This window comes from Fulmarus glacialis, unplaced genomic scaffold (assembly GCF_000690835.1).
Source record: "Fulmarus glacialis isolate BGI_N327 unplaced genomic scaffold, ASM69083v1 scaffold2207, whole genome shotgun sequence".
Lineage (NCBI taxonomy): Eukaryota > Metazoa > Chordata > Aves > Procellariiformes > Procellariidae > Fulmarus > Fulmarus glacialis.
Window position 1 is genome coordinate 286 of NW_009224876.1, and position 14,386 is coordinate 14,671.

At 39.2% G+C, this 14,386-nt stretch overlaps 1 protein-coding gene across 1 annotated transcript in view; it reads right to left on the bottom strand.

Moving 5' to 3' along the window:
- Positions 1 to 263: 263 nt before the first annotated feature.
- Positions 264 to 14,386, bottom strand: part of LRRFIP1 (leucine rich repeat (in FLII) interacting protein 1) — a gene marked incomplete at its 3' end in the record, with an annotated part of 68,579 nt that continues 54,456 nt past the window's right edge. The window contains exons 20-25 of the mRNA XM_009582279.1: positions 13,213 to 13,305; positions 12,603 to 12,741; positions 2,392 to 2,438; positions 1,581 to 1,698; positions 1,033 to 1,112; positions 264 to 368 (exon numbers count right to left, since the gene is read on the bottom strand). Coding sequence (XP_009580574.1) covers positions 264 to 368; positions 1,033 to 1,112; positions 1,581 to 1,698; positions 2,392 to 2,438; positions 12,603 to 12,741; positions 13,213 to 13,305 — 582 coding nt within the window. The remainder of the gene's footprint in view (positions 369 to 1,032; positions 1,113 to 1,580; positions 1,699 to 2,391; positions 2,439 to 12,602; positions 12,742 to 13,212; positions 13,306 to 14,386) is intronic.

Genomic DNA, 14,386 nt, shown 5'->3' on the forward strand with positions numbered 1-14,386 from the left:
AGCAAGGCATGGGTCAGTTTAGGAAGGAATGGAAAAAAGGAATGGGAGTTCACAGTTGTGACTGTTACTCCAGTTTGAGCGCTGAAACTTCGGTTAAACATTCAGAATGAATAACTAAAGCAGTAAAAAAAAAAAAAAAAGATGTCTATTCGTTGCTCTACCGAGAAGTGTAGTTCCTCCTCTAAAATTCACCAGATGGACAGGCCTCCCCCCATGCGGTGCGGGCTGACTGCTAGCCTATGACAGTTTGCATTCAGAGTTACCTCTCTCTGTAGTTTGCGTTTCTCTGCTTTCAGTTCATCTTCTACTCTTTCAGCATTTTCAGCAGCAGTTTTGTATCGGGCTACCTGACCTTCCAATCGTATTACCTAAGGCAAAGGCAAATTTTCCGAATTAAAAGCTGTACCAAGAAGTTACTCTGAAGCTTCACTCTTCCCCAAGTAGTTAAGCAATAACCAGAGAGATGCTCACTTTTCTTTAGTAAAATAAAGGCATATTTTGAGGGAAAAAAAATACCAAGGAAGCCTGGCCATGGTAACTTAAGATCTTTTATACATATCCATATTTAATATCCTTCCAGCAACAAAAAAAAATACAGCCCATTGACTAAATTTATCTTAGCGAGAGTATCACTGACATACTCTGGACAAGAGCAAACAGTCAAAATTGAACAGTCTTGCATAAAATCCATATATATACTACATCATATGCCAGGAGCCATTTAAAAATTGTTGATAGTGAGGTATAAGAAAGAATGCTGAAGAGTTCAGTAAGTGCTCTCAAGACACCTTTGTCTTTGAACGTTTTTCTCCTCAGTAAAGACGAGTAATATATTCCCCATACATAAATGAAAGCATTTTAGTCGTTATGACTTAAGTGCAGTAGCCCTGATGCTCCAACACTCCAATGTTGGAGCTTCTTATTTTAAGGGAAAAATCACAGTAATCGTGATTTCTTTTATCATATAATAAAATACACTTTCTCTTTGCATTCTCACCATGCCTAAACAAACAGAACAAGCCAGAAACTTACATTCTGCTCCAATGCCGTTATCTCTTGCTCAGACTTTGCTAGTTTAAATTTGAGATCACTGATCTGTCTGTTGGCATCTCCTAAAAGAATTGCAGATTTATCAGAGATGTCAGAACAAGCGTCAACAGTGTCTTCTAACAAGTCTGTCATAAAATTTCCATGCTACAGCGATCTACTAGGGGCAGCGATAGAATAGCAAATGCTGTCTACACATCAGAGCTGGCAGCTAGCCCTGCTCAGTGCCCAGCAGATAGGAGCTACTCCCAATCTTGCCTGAGTCCCTTTTGACCACTCTGAAAGCAGAATTAACCAGGAACTCAAGCCCAGCTCTCCTGGGGAACACAAGGGAGATTGCCAATTACAATCTTGTTCAAACAAAGGATAATTGTTCCCTCACCTCTAATAGAGGTGCATGGCTGGCTCCCACTTTGAAGCTCCCTTAGAACTGAAGGCTCATTTTTACTTAGAGCCATGTGGTTATTGTACAGATCATTTTCTCACTCACATGCAGGACACAAAAGTTCTCTTAAAATCAAAATGTAGCTCACTTTGGAGGTCAATCATGTGCATATCTGTCCCATTTTCCAGAACTTCATCTTCAGACTGTGTATTTTCCATCTTGCCATTTTTTTGCTTTTCTTCCAGTTGTCCCTTTAATTTTTTAACCTGAAGGACACAAAATAGTTTTAAAAATGAGTAAGGGAAAATTGTAGGCACATTCACATAAAACATTCTTAAAAACCCAAACAGTGTTTGGCTGTGCATAAAACCTCAAGGTCAAGGATATAGTCCATAAATGAAAGCACAGAGCATCCTGCAGACAAACAGGCCAGCTAAATTTTTTTTATTAAGCTTTATATCCATTATGGAATATCACGGTACCAGCAATAATTACTTTAATTGCATTTCTTTATGAATGGCCCACTGCCCACAGATCCAGCAATCAGAAAGGCTTACTCTTGGAGATAAAATTTGCTTCTACAATTTCTGGACCGTATTAGTTTTTCCCTTGGGCTTGGCCAATCTGAAGTAGTATTTTTCAGAAATAGTCCTGGAGAAGAAGTTTTAGGTGACTAAGGACACTGAATATGACTGGTTAGCAACACGGAACAGGCACACTGGGTCATCTCTTTCTTGCCCTGTATCCTGAGTTAACACGCAGGAGAAATGTTTCAGAGGAAGAATAAAGTGGCAAGCAACGCAGTAAGTCCTCAGCGAGAGCAACCCAGCACACGTTCTGAAAGGCAATGGCACTGCTGTTCTATACCTTATGTTAGGGCTATTCTGATTTTTTTTAATCTCTACTATTCTTATCACAGATTTAGTAAACACAGAGCATTTCAGTTTTCCTGTGATTACCTGGTCTAGTAAGGATTCTCGTTCATCAATGAGTTTTTTCAGCCTATCTGAAAGAGAAAACTGAAAGTTCAGTGCTGATTTGATCGAGCCGCACATTTCAAAGTGCATCTGATATAAGACCAAACCGTTAAGGTTAGTGAAACTAATGATGAAGGTAGTTATGCACGTACCACAGGAAATGAGGCCACAGACAGGGCTGGGAAGGGGCTGCAGCCAGGGGAGGTTATGTCATTCTCACAGAACATGCTTGTCACGGCAGTAGCAGCACCCAGCTGCATGCAAAGAGGCTAATCTTCTACGTTAGGTTAGCATGCAAGAACTCTAGGGTCAAACACAACTGCAACACAAAATCTCACAAATCTTTACAGTTTAGTATAATGAAAATACTGTAAACACCCATAATCATAGCTAAGCACATTCTCAGCACTTTAAATCTTCACTTCTTTTACTAAACAGCAAGGTAATAACATTTTGTGTTTTCTCCAATATTATGACCAGAAAAACATTTGCCCATTAAGTTATTTTTGCTTGAGACGCAGCAGTCTGGTAAAACATTCTTTTCTCTTTAATCCTTCATAGTCAATCCTCCTGGTCAAACATCAAGCAGGTGATGGGCAATCTGGACCAACTGTTGTGTTACACTTGAACTTGAAAGTACTGCAGATCAGCACATGGATGTGTGTGGCATTGATTAATAAAGTGCACACTATAGAGTGAGACAACTAGGAAAAAAGAAATAGAAGTAAGTAACCAAATCACTTGGTTTTTTGCTTCCCTATTAAGGGATGCAAAATGTGAAAGCATTATAGCAGGTACTCACAAATTTTTGTATCACTAAAATTACTTTACCTCATTAACTAACAACTTAAGTTTGTTCAGGTACACCTCAACAGAAGTACACTGGAACATAGCACTCAAATATTCTTATTAAAAGAGGATATATTGACCTCAGACAGGTCTTACTCCACAAGTTTGACACGTATGTTTATTGCAGTTTTATTCAGTTTGCCTCCCTTGCCAGCCAGCGGTCACCCGTGCAGAACCAAGCCAGTGGGTGTTCAGAGCTCAACTCCACATCTAATGTCTGGCCTGTTAATTAGATGGTTAAAATCCAAAGGTCACTCAAGAAAAAGGACTTGTAAACATAAGGAAAGCAATTGACAAATTGCAGATAAAAGGCTGGGGGGCTTTTACCAGGTAAATTCTGTTGATAGACTTAAGTATTTTTTAAAAAGCTTTAAAAATACCAACACTGTAGTCCTCATTCATTGTGAAATCCTGAACAGGCCAAAGTCTTGTGGATCACCATTTTTTCTTGTTAACACATGAAGTAAAGGGAATAAAGAGTCTATATTGAATCAAATCATGGGGAAAACTGACGTTTTCAAATGAAAGTCCCTCTATATGGCAGGCATGTACAGTCCATTAGCTAGTAATAACGTGGTAAGTCATTCCCCTCCTGGGAATACAAGTTCCCATATACCAGCAGTCATTCTAGAGCGTGGAATAAAACCTTTACCTTGGCTTCTGATGCAATACCCAAACACATATCTTAAAGTGACATCCCCGTTCAGCACTTCTATGCATTCATTTTGAACCTCCTCCAGTCCTATCCTTTTTTTTAGCCATTTGTTACACACTCAACATTGTTACACCTGAGCATTGACATGGAAAAACATAACAAAAACAACAAAGAAACCACATTTTTGTAAACTATCAAGAGTAACAAAAATTTACAAGGAGAAATCCCTTCAGAATAATAAAACAACTTCACATATCTATATGGGAAGGAAAGGAAGCTTAAAGCAGAAATTCTGTAAAAGATGAAAGAAAGGGAAGAAAAATAAAGGTCAATGAAGAAAGCAAGGAGAGCCAACGGTAAAAGAAAGGTCAGAGATATTCAGACTTGGAGACAGGGTTGGGAGTCACAGGTCAGCAGAGATCAAGAAATGAAGTTACTAAGAATTGGAAGGAGAACAAGGACTGATGCAGAAGGAAACCTCTAGGCCACTACAAAATTAGCCCAAGCTTATTGACTCCAAAGGGGCCAAATAATCCACCTTGATCCTGAAAATAACTTAGTCATGCACACAGTTAGGTAACTTTCATTAGCACAGCCACTGCTGTGGGGTGAAATATTCCTGCCCGAAGAAAGGATACCTCCTCCAGTTTCCAGCAAGGAAGCACATCAGCTTCCCCCAACCCCCTTCCCTGCAAAATGGATGTTAGCATTTTGAGATGAGCCACCAAATCTGATCTCACCATCAGAGACATCTGTGCACCCCACTGGGACAGATGGCATCCTGGCAGCAGGATTTACAAGATCACAGAAAAAATTAGTTTGCTAAAATTGTCATTTATGTAGAAAAGTTTTCTGCATGTATAGATGAAGGTCTCTTAGGTTTCACTTATCTTAAAACCGCACACTAACAAAGAAAACTTACTTTAGCTTTAACAGATATCTCTGCAGAGCCACCTTATTTTTTGCATTTAGGACACATTTTTCTAACAAATCAAGGATCTGAGGACCTTGAGAACAGGTGAGCAATCTACTGAATTAGGACATGAAGCACCTAATCACAATTCTCATCTGTAACAGTCATTATCCTTATTTCACATATGAAGATACTACCATGAATAATTAAGAGTGTGACATTCACCTCACTTAAATTTAACTTCGGTAACATGATTTCCAGGCTACTCACTGCACCAATTCATGGCTTACATAGGCAAAGGAGCTTAACAGGGGGCTGATGCGAGGAGCTGGGCCCTGGGAAGGCCTGGGAGAGAGCAGGACAGACAGAGGGGGTGGTGGTTACCACTGTCTTCTGCTATTGTACAGGCCTGTTTGTAAGTCAAATGACTATTCTCCTTACCTTGGTAATGCAGTTGACTCAAGGTATTGCTAGCTAGAGTGCTGCTTCAGCGGCACAGTTGACCTAACATCCCCTAATCAGCCACAGATCCTTGACGTCTCCTCCTACTTGGGGTGGGAAGCAGCTGGTTTTAACCTGAATGATTTTTACGATGTGTGGCTCAGCAAGTAATTAATACTGACACAAATGAGAGGGATAAACTGTATTTGGAAAGTGGGAAGGCATCCCAGGAAATCACACCAGCAGCTCCAAGCAGCTACTCAGAACAGTTTGCAAGAACCCAACTGTCAGATCAATAGCACATCGGGTAATACTCCTTCTCCAGATCTGTCAATTTATTTTGGATCATGAGAAAACAACAACGACGACAAATACTGAGAAATGTCTTCCTCTCCTTCTCAGAAGAGGGATACTGCTGGGGACAGGCTGTTGGGACAGTGAATAAGCATAGGATTTGGAAGACACCAGCTTGTAATACTGATGTTAAGAGAGACAGGAAGACTGTTCTTTTCCCGTAATAAAGGAAATATTGACCAAGGCCTTTCACTATTACTTACTGCATAAGGGGAAAAAAAAAGTTTCTTCACCTACTGCTTTTGAAAGTGTTTCACACTAGCTCTGAATTCGCAGTAATGCACAAACCTGGGCTAAAGGCTACATATGCCCTAGGTATTGAACAGAAAGCCCAGCGAGCATTTGGAGCTATGGAGCTATTCTGAAAGACAAGAGTCTTATACACTGAGAGTGGTGCTCACTGCAGCACACATCAGCAGACTGTCCCTGCTCAAAACAAAATGGTTAACATAATAGCAGCAAATATGAATCTTGATGTTAGTTCATCTCATGATTCCTTGGTTTCATGGTAGACTTCACATGAAAAGACCGATTTTGATATTTTGCTGCCTTTCAAATTCAAAACCAATGAAAGGGACAAGCTAGATCTTATCTTGTATTTGTTACATATCGCAGGGAAAATGCCAGAAATGGTTTTCCATTGTGTAACTTTACAAAAGATGCTTTTTCTAGGGAATTCCTCCTGAGACACTGTCCCCTCCCCTCTTATGGCACACATTTCACTCAAATGCTGGCTGGCATATAATATTTCAATTATTAAATTTGGAATATAAGATCTCGCAGTTCCCTTTATCTCCAAGATGATTTACCCGTCGATGTGCATATACTCAAGCAAAAACCAAAGAGGTAAAGAACACCATGACTTTCTCCTCCACGGTACTTGCCCAATTCCAGAAGTCAGGGACCAGCTGCCTACCTGTTGGCAGCTAATGTTCAAGAATAGATTTACAGTACATCAGCTACTCTTCATTGCCTGTCCATGTTCCTACTCCTACCCTAGTTTCACTGAGAGCTGGCCAGTTACTGTGGGAGAAAAGCTGGTACATGGACAGTTGGTTAAGACTAGAGTTGTCATTATTTCTCCCTCCACGACTTGGCTTTAAAAAGGACTTCTCTTACAGATCCTTTGTTTTCTGAAGTGGAAAACCTAGTTAAAAACAGGTCACCATTAATTCCTGCAACCATCCAGAAGGACTTCAATTAGAAACAAACTCATATGAAAAATACAGGAAATAGCTGGCATGTGCCTAATTTAACGCAGAGTTGCTTATAGATCCATCCACAAGTATAGGTGAAGCCTGACAAGCACTTTTAATTATATATTTAAGTGTACTTAACATTCAAATATAAATACATTTAAAGTACTTTCAACATTAAACCACATACTACATTTGTGAGTATAGCAGAAACAAATCTTTAAATAAACACTGCTACATAGTAAGAAGAGATGCTTTTAAGATCTATGACTTTTTAGATTAGCATTTAGTGTAAACCCTTAAGAAGAACTGCTAATACTTACAGAAACCATACTGGAACTGTTGTAAGTTGGAGAGAAGCCATATGAAAAGAGTTACAGGTTTACAGTCCTGTTACAGGTTTATAGTTATGGGAGCAATCACATATTAAAGGTCCTCAAACACCAAGGCTGCCCATTCCTAGCAAGACAGCTCTTCTAGCTACATAGCACAACGTGATAAATTTAACAAAGAAAGCTGCACAAAAATGTTTTTGAAATTATATAATTTAAATAGATACTTAAGCAGGTTTATAAACAGTGCTCTGGACAGGCAATTTAAAGTATAAAATATTTTTATTTCAATTATATACAGCTCAGTACATTTTGATATACATCTTGAAATTTTGCAGTCTGTTTCTACTCCATCAACTTTGTAACATCAACACAAATACAGCCTTCCATAGCCCCCCACAACGCCTCAACTTGCATTCCCTTGCGTTCATTGCTTAAAACAACTTTAAATGAATTTTTAATTATGCAAAACATGCTCTTCGTCCCAAGCACTAGCAAAGATGCAAGAAGAAATATACCAATGGAGTCAAAGTGTCTAATTTATGCCAGCAATTCAAAGCAATCCAGCTTTTCAAAAAGGCATGGGGGCTAGTATACAGAACAACAATTGTCTGTGGTCTGATACCCAACAAGAATTAAGACATGCAAAGTTATCTTCTTTCCAGAAAGGAAGAGGAAAGAATTTTTCAGAGATAAAAAACATTCCTTCAGAATCATAGTTTGCAAAAAATATAATGCAGTAAGGAAATGCAATTTTAAACAAAAATCTTCTTGGAAAAATAGATATTTTATATATTCATAGCTAGACAGTACTTGATAGCAAACCTAAGCACACATAACAGTGTGTATTGACACTTTCTTCAGAAAAAATAAAAAACCCATGTGAGACATGGTGTAAAAGGCCTATTGTGGTCCAAAGTGCCTAGATGAAGTAAACGTATATATTTATTCCTTTCAACAAACTAAGACCTGTATGTTGCACTTTCTTCAAACTGAATATTGTTCTTCCAAAGTGTTTAGACTAAGCAGATTCACAATGATTTAACTATATTTTAGAATATGACCATATTAGAAATACACACGAAGTGGAATGAGAGTAATTTTCCATAGTGAACAAATAAATTGGTTCCTAGGCTTTAGTCATTCAGAAAGAAGTTTCAACATCAGATCAGTGTTGCTCATCTACTGAGTTCCTTCATGAAGTGTTAATGTACTCACTGTAGATGTAATGCGTTTAAGTACACATAAGTATGCACATAAGTTCACAAAGGTCCAATGCACATAAGTACATTCAAGACATCATCATCGAGGCTAGGAAAAAAATAAAATTTCATATAGAAATTCCTCAGTAGCAGTTATCCACACTAAAAGTACTTTAATTGCAAGATAGTCTGATAGTTGATTTGTGAAGCTTGCTCTTTTGGTGATAAACTGTAAACCTGAGACACAGCAAAACCAAACCCACGCACGATTTCTTGTGGCTAGATTCGTCAGTGAGTAACTTAATACTTGCATCATTACCACTTACATAACATTGTATTATGATGAGAGTTACCTATAAAGAAAAAACCTTAAGAGTATTCCTAAGGTCTGATGTATTGTGCAAAGTGCATGCTTCTGTACTGGGACTGATCAAACGGCATGTAACTCGTGTAGTCTTGAGATTTTGAACTTATGATATTGTACAGTCATCTCTAGATTTACCCTTACCCCTTCTACCACCCTGCAAATCCTCCTTGCTTTCATCCCTGTTATTGCCCGCACTTTCCAAATCCCGTTCCGAAATATTTTCATCTGGTATTTTTTCTGCTTTATTAGAATCTGATGCTTTGATTTCATCTTCCATCGTATCAGTCTTCTCATCAGTTCTCCATGATGCTCCCCCTTGCAAGCACCCTGTTTCTCCAGGCTCACCTCCTTTTTTATGCTGCAAGCTGTCATCTTCAGTCAAGGTGTCCTCGGTTTCTACTTTGTCTGTTCTTTCTCCAGCTTCATCTGTTTGGGGATTTTCTTGGACAGCATCATTTGCTCTATCACCCTCTCCTTTCCGTGTATCAGCTTTCTCTCCATCACATTTTTCATCAGTTTCTAGTATCTGTTTTGACTCCTCATCAAAATCAAATGCATCACCATCATCTTCCGGTCTTTCCTCTGCTTCACTCTCCAATTTAACTTGTTCACTAACATGTTCATCCTGCTCAGCTTTCTGTGCAAGGGAATTATTTGCATCTTCCTCAGAAGCAAATCCACCCCCATGGTGGTCTGCAAGCTCTAACTCTTTCTCATTTTCTTTCAGTGTTTCTTTATCAACTTTGTTTTCACTAGTTACACTAACATGTACAGTTGGCTTCTCTTCAGATTCACCTTCTTCTTGTTTAACTACATTCTGCGCTTCTGAAGGAGTATTTTTCTCTCCCACTGTATCACCTGTTGTTTCTTCACTACACTGAACTGTTTGATCTTCTACCTTTGGCTTTAAATCTTCTACCCATTCTGTCCTACTTTCCTTTCCTTTCCCAGACTCATCCTCTGTCTCCACTTCTGATTCCTGAATTTTGTCATCTAAAAGACTTGGGTCTAAACTAGTTTCCTGAGTCTTCACCTTTTTCATAACATCCGTGCCTGGCTCTGCCTGCTGCAGCACACTTCCTTTTACCTCGGTAATACAGCCTCCAGCCTCCACAGATGCCTTATCTTGCTCGCCTGTTTCTGCAGAATCTGAACACATATCCAGCTCTTCTATTAATACCTCCTTCTGTCCATCCTTCTCAGCCGTAGCATTTTCAAGTTCAGTTTTATCTTGCTTATCTTGTTCTTCGGATGATGCTGAAGGACTGTCCTCTGAAGAAACTGGCTGCATGCGTGCCTCATCTGCTCCACCTTCCTCTTCACTTGTATCTGCTGGGACATCACATTCACACGACTCCCTCCCCTCCAACCCCACAGACTCCGTTTCCCTCATCTGACCCTGAACTGTGTTCCCAACCTCATTTTCTTCTTCAGCTCTGTCACCTCCTGTTTTATCAATTCTTCCATCAGTGCAGTCTTTGCTTTCAACAAGCTTTTCCTCCAAGACATTTGTAACCTTCTTTTCAGCACTTTCTTCTGAGTGCTGGAGTCCCTCAGTGTGACACTCCACATTTACCTCTTGACTAAGCGAGCCTGCTACTGCAACTTCTGGTAGCCCTGCCTGGTCAGAAACCAACTCACAGCTCTCACTTGTAATGTTGGCTTCCTGATCCATTTCATTATCACTCAGGGCGTGGCTAGTTTTAAAATCCTCTCGTTCTTCCTGTTCGGGTGCAGCTTTTTCCAGTGTGTGCTCTGTACCTAAGACACTAGGCATTTCCTGAGGAGTCTCAAAAATCTGATGACCTTGCAGAGAGCCCACCTCCAAGTTCTCATTTGTCCTTGCATTTAAATCATGGTGTTCAGCCTCCGTACTAACAGGCTGTTGGACTGCTGTGCCTGCGGACTCAGTCTCCTTTCTCAAATCATCTGTGTCACTATCATCATTTGAAGAAGCGCTCACTGATACACGTTCTGTAAGACTTTGAATTTGTTCTGCAAACCTACTATCTGGTAACATCACTGTTGACAGGGCATCATGTTCTTCAACCATTTTTTCTGCCTTTGCATTTTCATCAGCATGCAATGTCTGTACTTCCTGCTCCTCAGACTCCTCTTTGTGTTCCTCACGCTCAGTATTCTGCAAGATTTCTCTTTTCCCCATATCCTCCAAAATCTCATTTTTCATGTCCACTTCATTGGCTTTGCCTAAAAGACCATTGAGAAAGTTGAAGGGACCACACCACAGCACCTACCTCCCCACTTAAACCCCGAAAGAGAATGAATCAAAGAATAGGTTAATAAAAGATCAGCTTTTGCCAATTACGTGAGGCAAAGCAGCAATTGAATTAGTAAGGGTCCGGGGTTTTTGATCAGTGAAATTCACCACCACCCTCTCAAAGCAAGAAGTCTCTGCTGCTGGCTTGCATTTTTGTAAAGTAAAATATTTATGCTCTTGGCTGTGTGAATTACAGCTTTTGTAGATGAAAACAACTGTTTCAAGCAGTGCAATTTAACAGTAATACTTGCACATGTAACACTAACAGTAAAGGTTATTTTTTCTCAGCAATATTCTCTACAACTTTGACCCTAACACCACTCTGTGCATGCAAAAGTGTGTGTCTGATGCCATTATAATGAAGTAATCAAGGATTGTTCAACAATATTTTACTCCTAAGTATCATAAACAGGCATCATCAGTGTATATGACAAACACTGAACGTAAAATCTGATTGGCAAGCAAATGGTTCAGCTGTTTAACATTACCAACACAGACCAAAGCTCAGGTACTTAGTGCCCCTTACAGCCACTTCATCCACCCAAAGGGATGGGGACTTCTGTGGTTTTGGGGTTTTTTTTTGGTAACAGTTTTTCTTCAACTTATACTTAGAAGCAACAGGTATTAGAACAACAGTGTGTGTGGTTTCAGCAGTTAGCTTTTGGGTCTATGTTGTACCTGTTTCCAAAAACAACAGAATAAGGAGACACAGAAAACATTTACATTTAAAAATATACCCTTACCTTGGTTTTGGTGTTCCAGATTGTTTCCACACAAAAACTGAGTGAGGAAAAAGCAGCCAACAGCTAAAAGCAAGATAACTTGCTATTGCAACAGTTGGCTGCCTGTTACTGTTCATTAGTATGTTCATTTAGAACAAAAACAGGAGGGGAAAAAAAAAAATCTATTATTTCCTTTCTTTCCACTAGTATAAAAGTTCTCTGAGTAGCCATTTATCACAACTGCATAAGAAGAATGTTTTTGCCAACCAGATTTCTCCTTCCTAACACTATCCATCTCTGAGTTAATATTCTTTGAATTTAACAGAGTTAATACTGTTATAACAAGTAAAAATGTTGAAGTGTTAATATTAACTGCTCAATAGTACAGGATACCAAGAACAATGAACTGATACATTAGTGTGTCTTCACAGTGCCCAGCACTGTTGTTCAGCAGACACTTATAGTTCTCAGGTATATAAATGAACCAACATACCAGTTCTTTATGGGAAACTAAAATGCTTTTTTCCTGATTCTTTAAGATACGTGCAGAAAAATATTGAACAACAGTAGGATTATTCTGGGACAATTTTCAAATTCAGGGTTTAAATAGTCATCTGAATGATTGCTACTTATCTGTAATGTAATTATTTGTATTCTTGTCCTTTGTCGCCTTGAATGGGAAATGAAGTCTGCCTTTGCAGGAAACTGCACAACATACTTGAAGTGATAATAAATATTAAGCAGAAAAATGCATAGGAAGTGATTCAACAAGTAGCATGCTGCGTGATGTGTTAATTGTCCCACTAACAAATGCCCAAACTCCAAGCAAAGATGAATGAATGGACAGACAGATGGAAAGATGTGAAAGGACATACAGCACTTACCTAGTGTCCCCTCCCCTCCTGTCTTTAATGCCTGAGTTGTGCCTGGAACAGTGTTGGGAGAATCCAAGTGTCCCTCGTTATCAAGAATGTCTGCCTCCCCGTTGGTGGCTACCTCAGAGTCTGGGATTATTCCATGTTTCTGCGGAGAAGCAAAAGCAATGCTTTAAAGCCTACCGCTCAGAAAGAGAAGGACTGTTCAAGCGTTCTCGTCCTTGATATTCTGAATAAACATTTGCTTCAATCGTTCCATTAAACATGGCTGGAAGTCAGAAAAAGAGCACAGAATATTACAGTTATCAGTTTAGCCATTATGATAGAAAGCATGCGATCCCAGCTCTTTTTTTTTTTAAAAATACAAATCTGCTGCATAAAATGTTCCTCAGAGAAGCGTCTCCTACAAAAGCAACTACTTAATACTACAGCCTATACTACGGGCTCACAGTCAGTAGTAGGGGGAAGTACATTATCCAGAAAATTTCTGAAACGGCAACTTAAAGGCAACATGAAAATAGAGTTCTTGCTGCTGAGCTAGATTAAAATTTTCTGCAAAAATATACAGGAGGAAAAGGTCAACAGTTGAATATAAGTTTCTTTTATTCCTCTTGCATACCTTCAGTTGCTCCTTCAGCACAACCACTTCATCTCTAAGGTCATCCCGCTCACTTCTTATGGAATCAAAGAAATCTTTCTGCCTCTCTAACGCCTGAGTTCCCAACACAGACAGAGGGCAAGAAGATGTGAAGAAAGGAAGGGAGACAAGTAAAGACCATGAAAAGCAAGTGTAAACAAGAATGAGCAGATTTAAGATATTCAGAGATTCATGGAAGCGGCATGTATGAAAAAGGTTAAGTTTACAGATTAAAGGACCAAGTTTACATACACACAGATAAACTTCAAATCCAAGAAATGCACAGCTTATTCAATAACCAGGAATTCCTACTAAAGACACTAGAGCCCAATCCTTCATTAGGGATCCTTCAAACGTGGATCCACTTTTCATTCTTATCTGCTAGACAAGTTAATTCATATCCATATTACTTCAACATGCACATTGAAGACATAGTGCAATTCCCATGTGTTAGCAGAATGGCATGAAAACACATCCAGCAGATTTTAATAGTCTTTTTATTCCATGGGTTACCATCATGGGTGCAGTACATTTCAGTTAATTTGAAAGCTGCCAGTAAGTCACCTTTAGACTGGGATGTACCATGTGCAAATGCATATTTTGCTACTCAATCCCCCAATATTTCTATGTAAATACACAAAAAGAACAGTAACAAAAATCAGAAATTTTTGAGTTTCAAATTGCCACAAGTTATTGGACATCGCAAGCATGGGCAAGTTGCCAGATTTCTTTCTCCTTCTATATTCAGAAAGTCTTTCAGTGCTCATCATTAAAAGAGAAAGCCATGCTTTTATTTAAGACTGGGTTTGCATTTGGCTTTGACAGAGGGTGGTGGGAAGGGATTAGAAGCAAGGGAGAGTTAGAGACTTTCATCCCAACAGCCCATAAATAGCTCTATTGCTTCTGTATCACACTCCAGTTTCTGCTCAGTCCGCAGATTAAATCTGAATAAGCAAAAATTCAGTGCTGATGGAATTGCATTATAAATAGCACTTCCTTTCTCAATATGGCAAATAGAAATGGTGCACCACAGCAAATAAATTACCCTAGGTTTTGAAATCAGACCAGCTGCTAAGTTTTTCTTGGATTTTATGATACCGGCCAAAGACAAAATCTGCTATTTGCTAGTTTACTGGTAATACAGTAAGACAGCCAC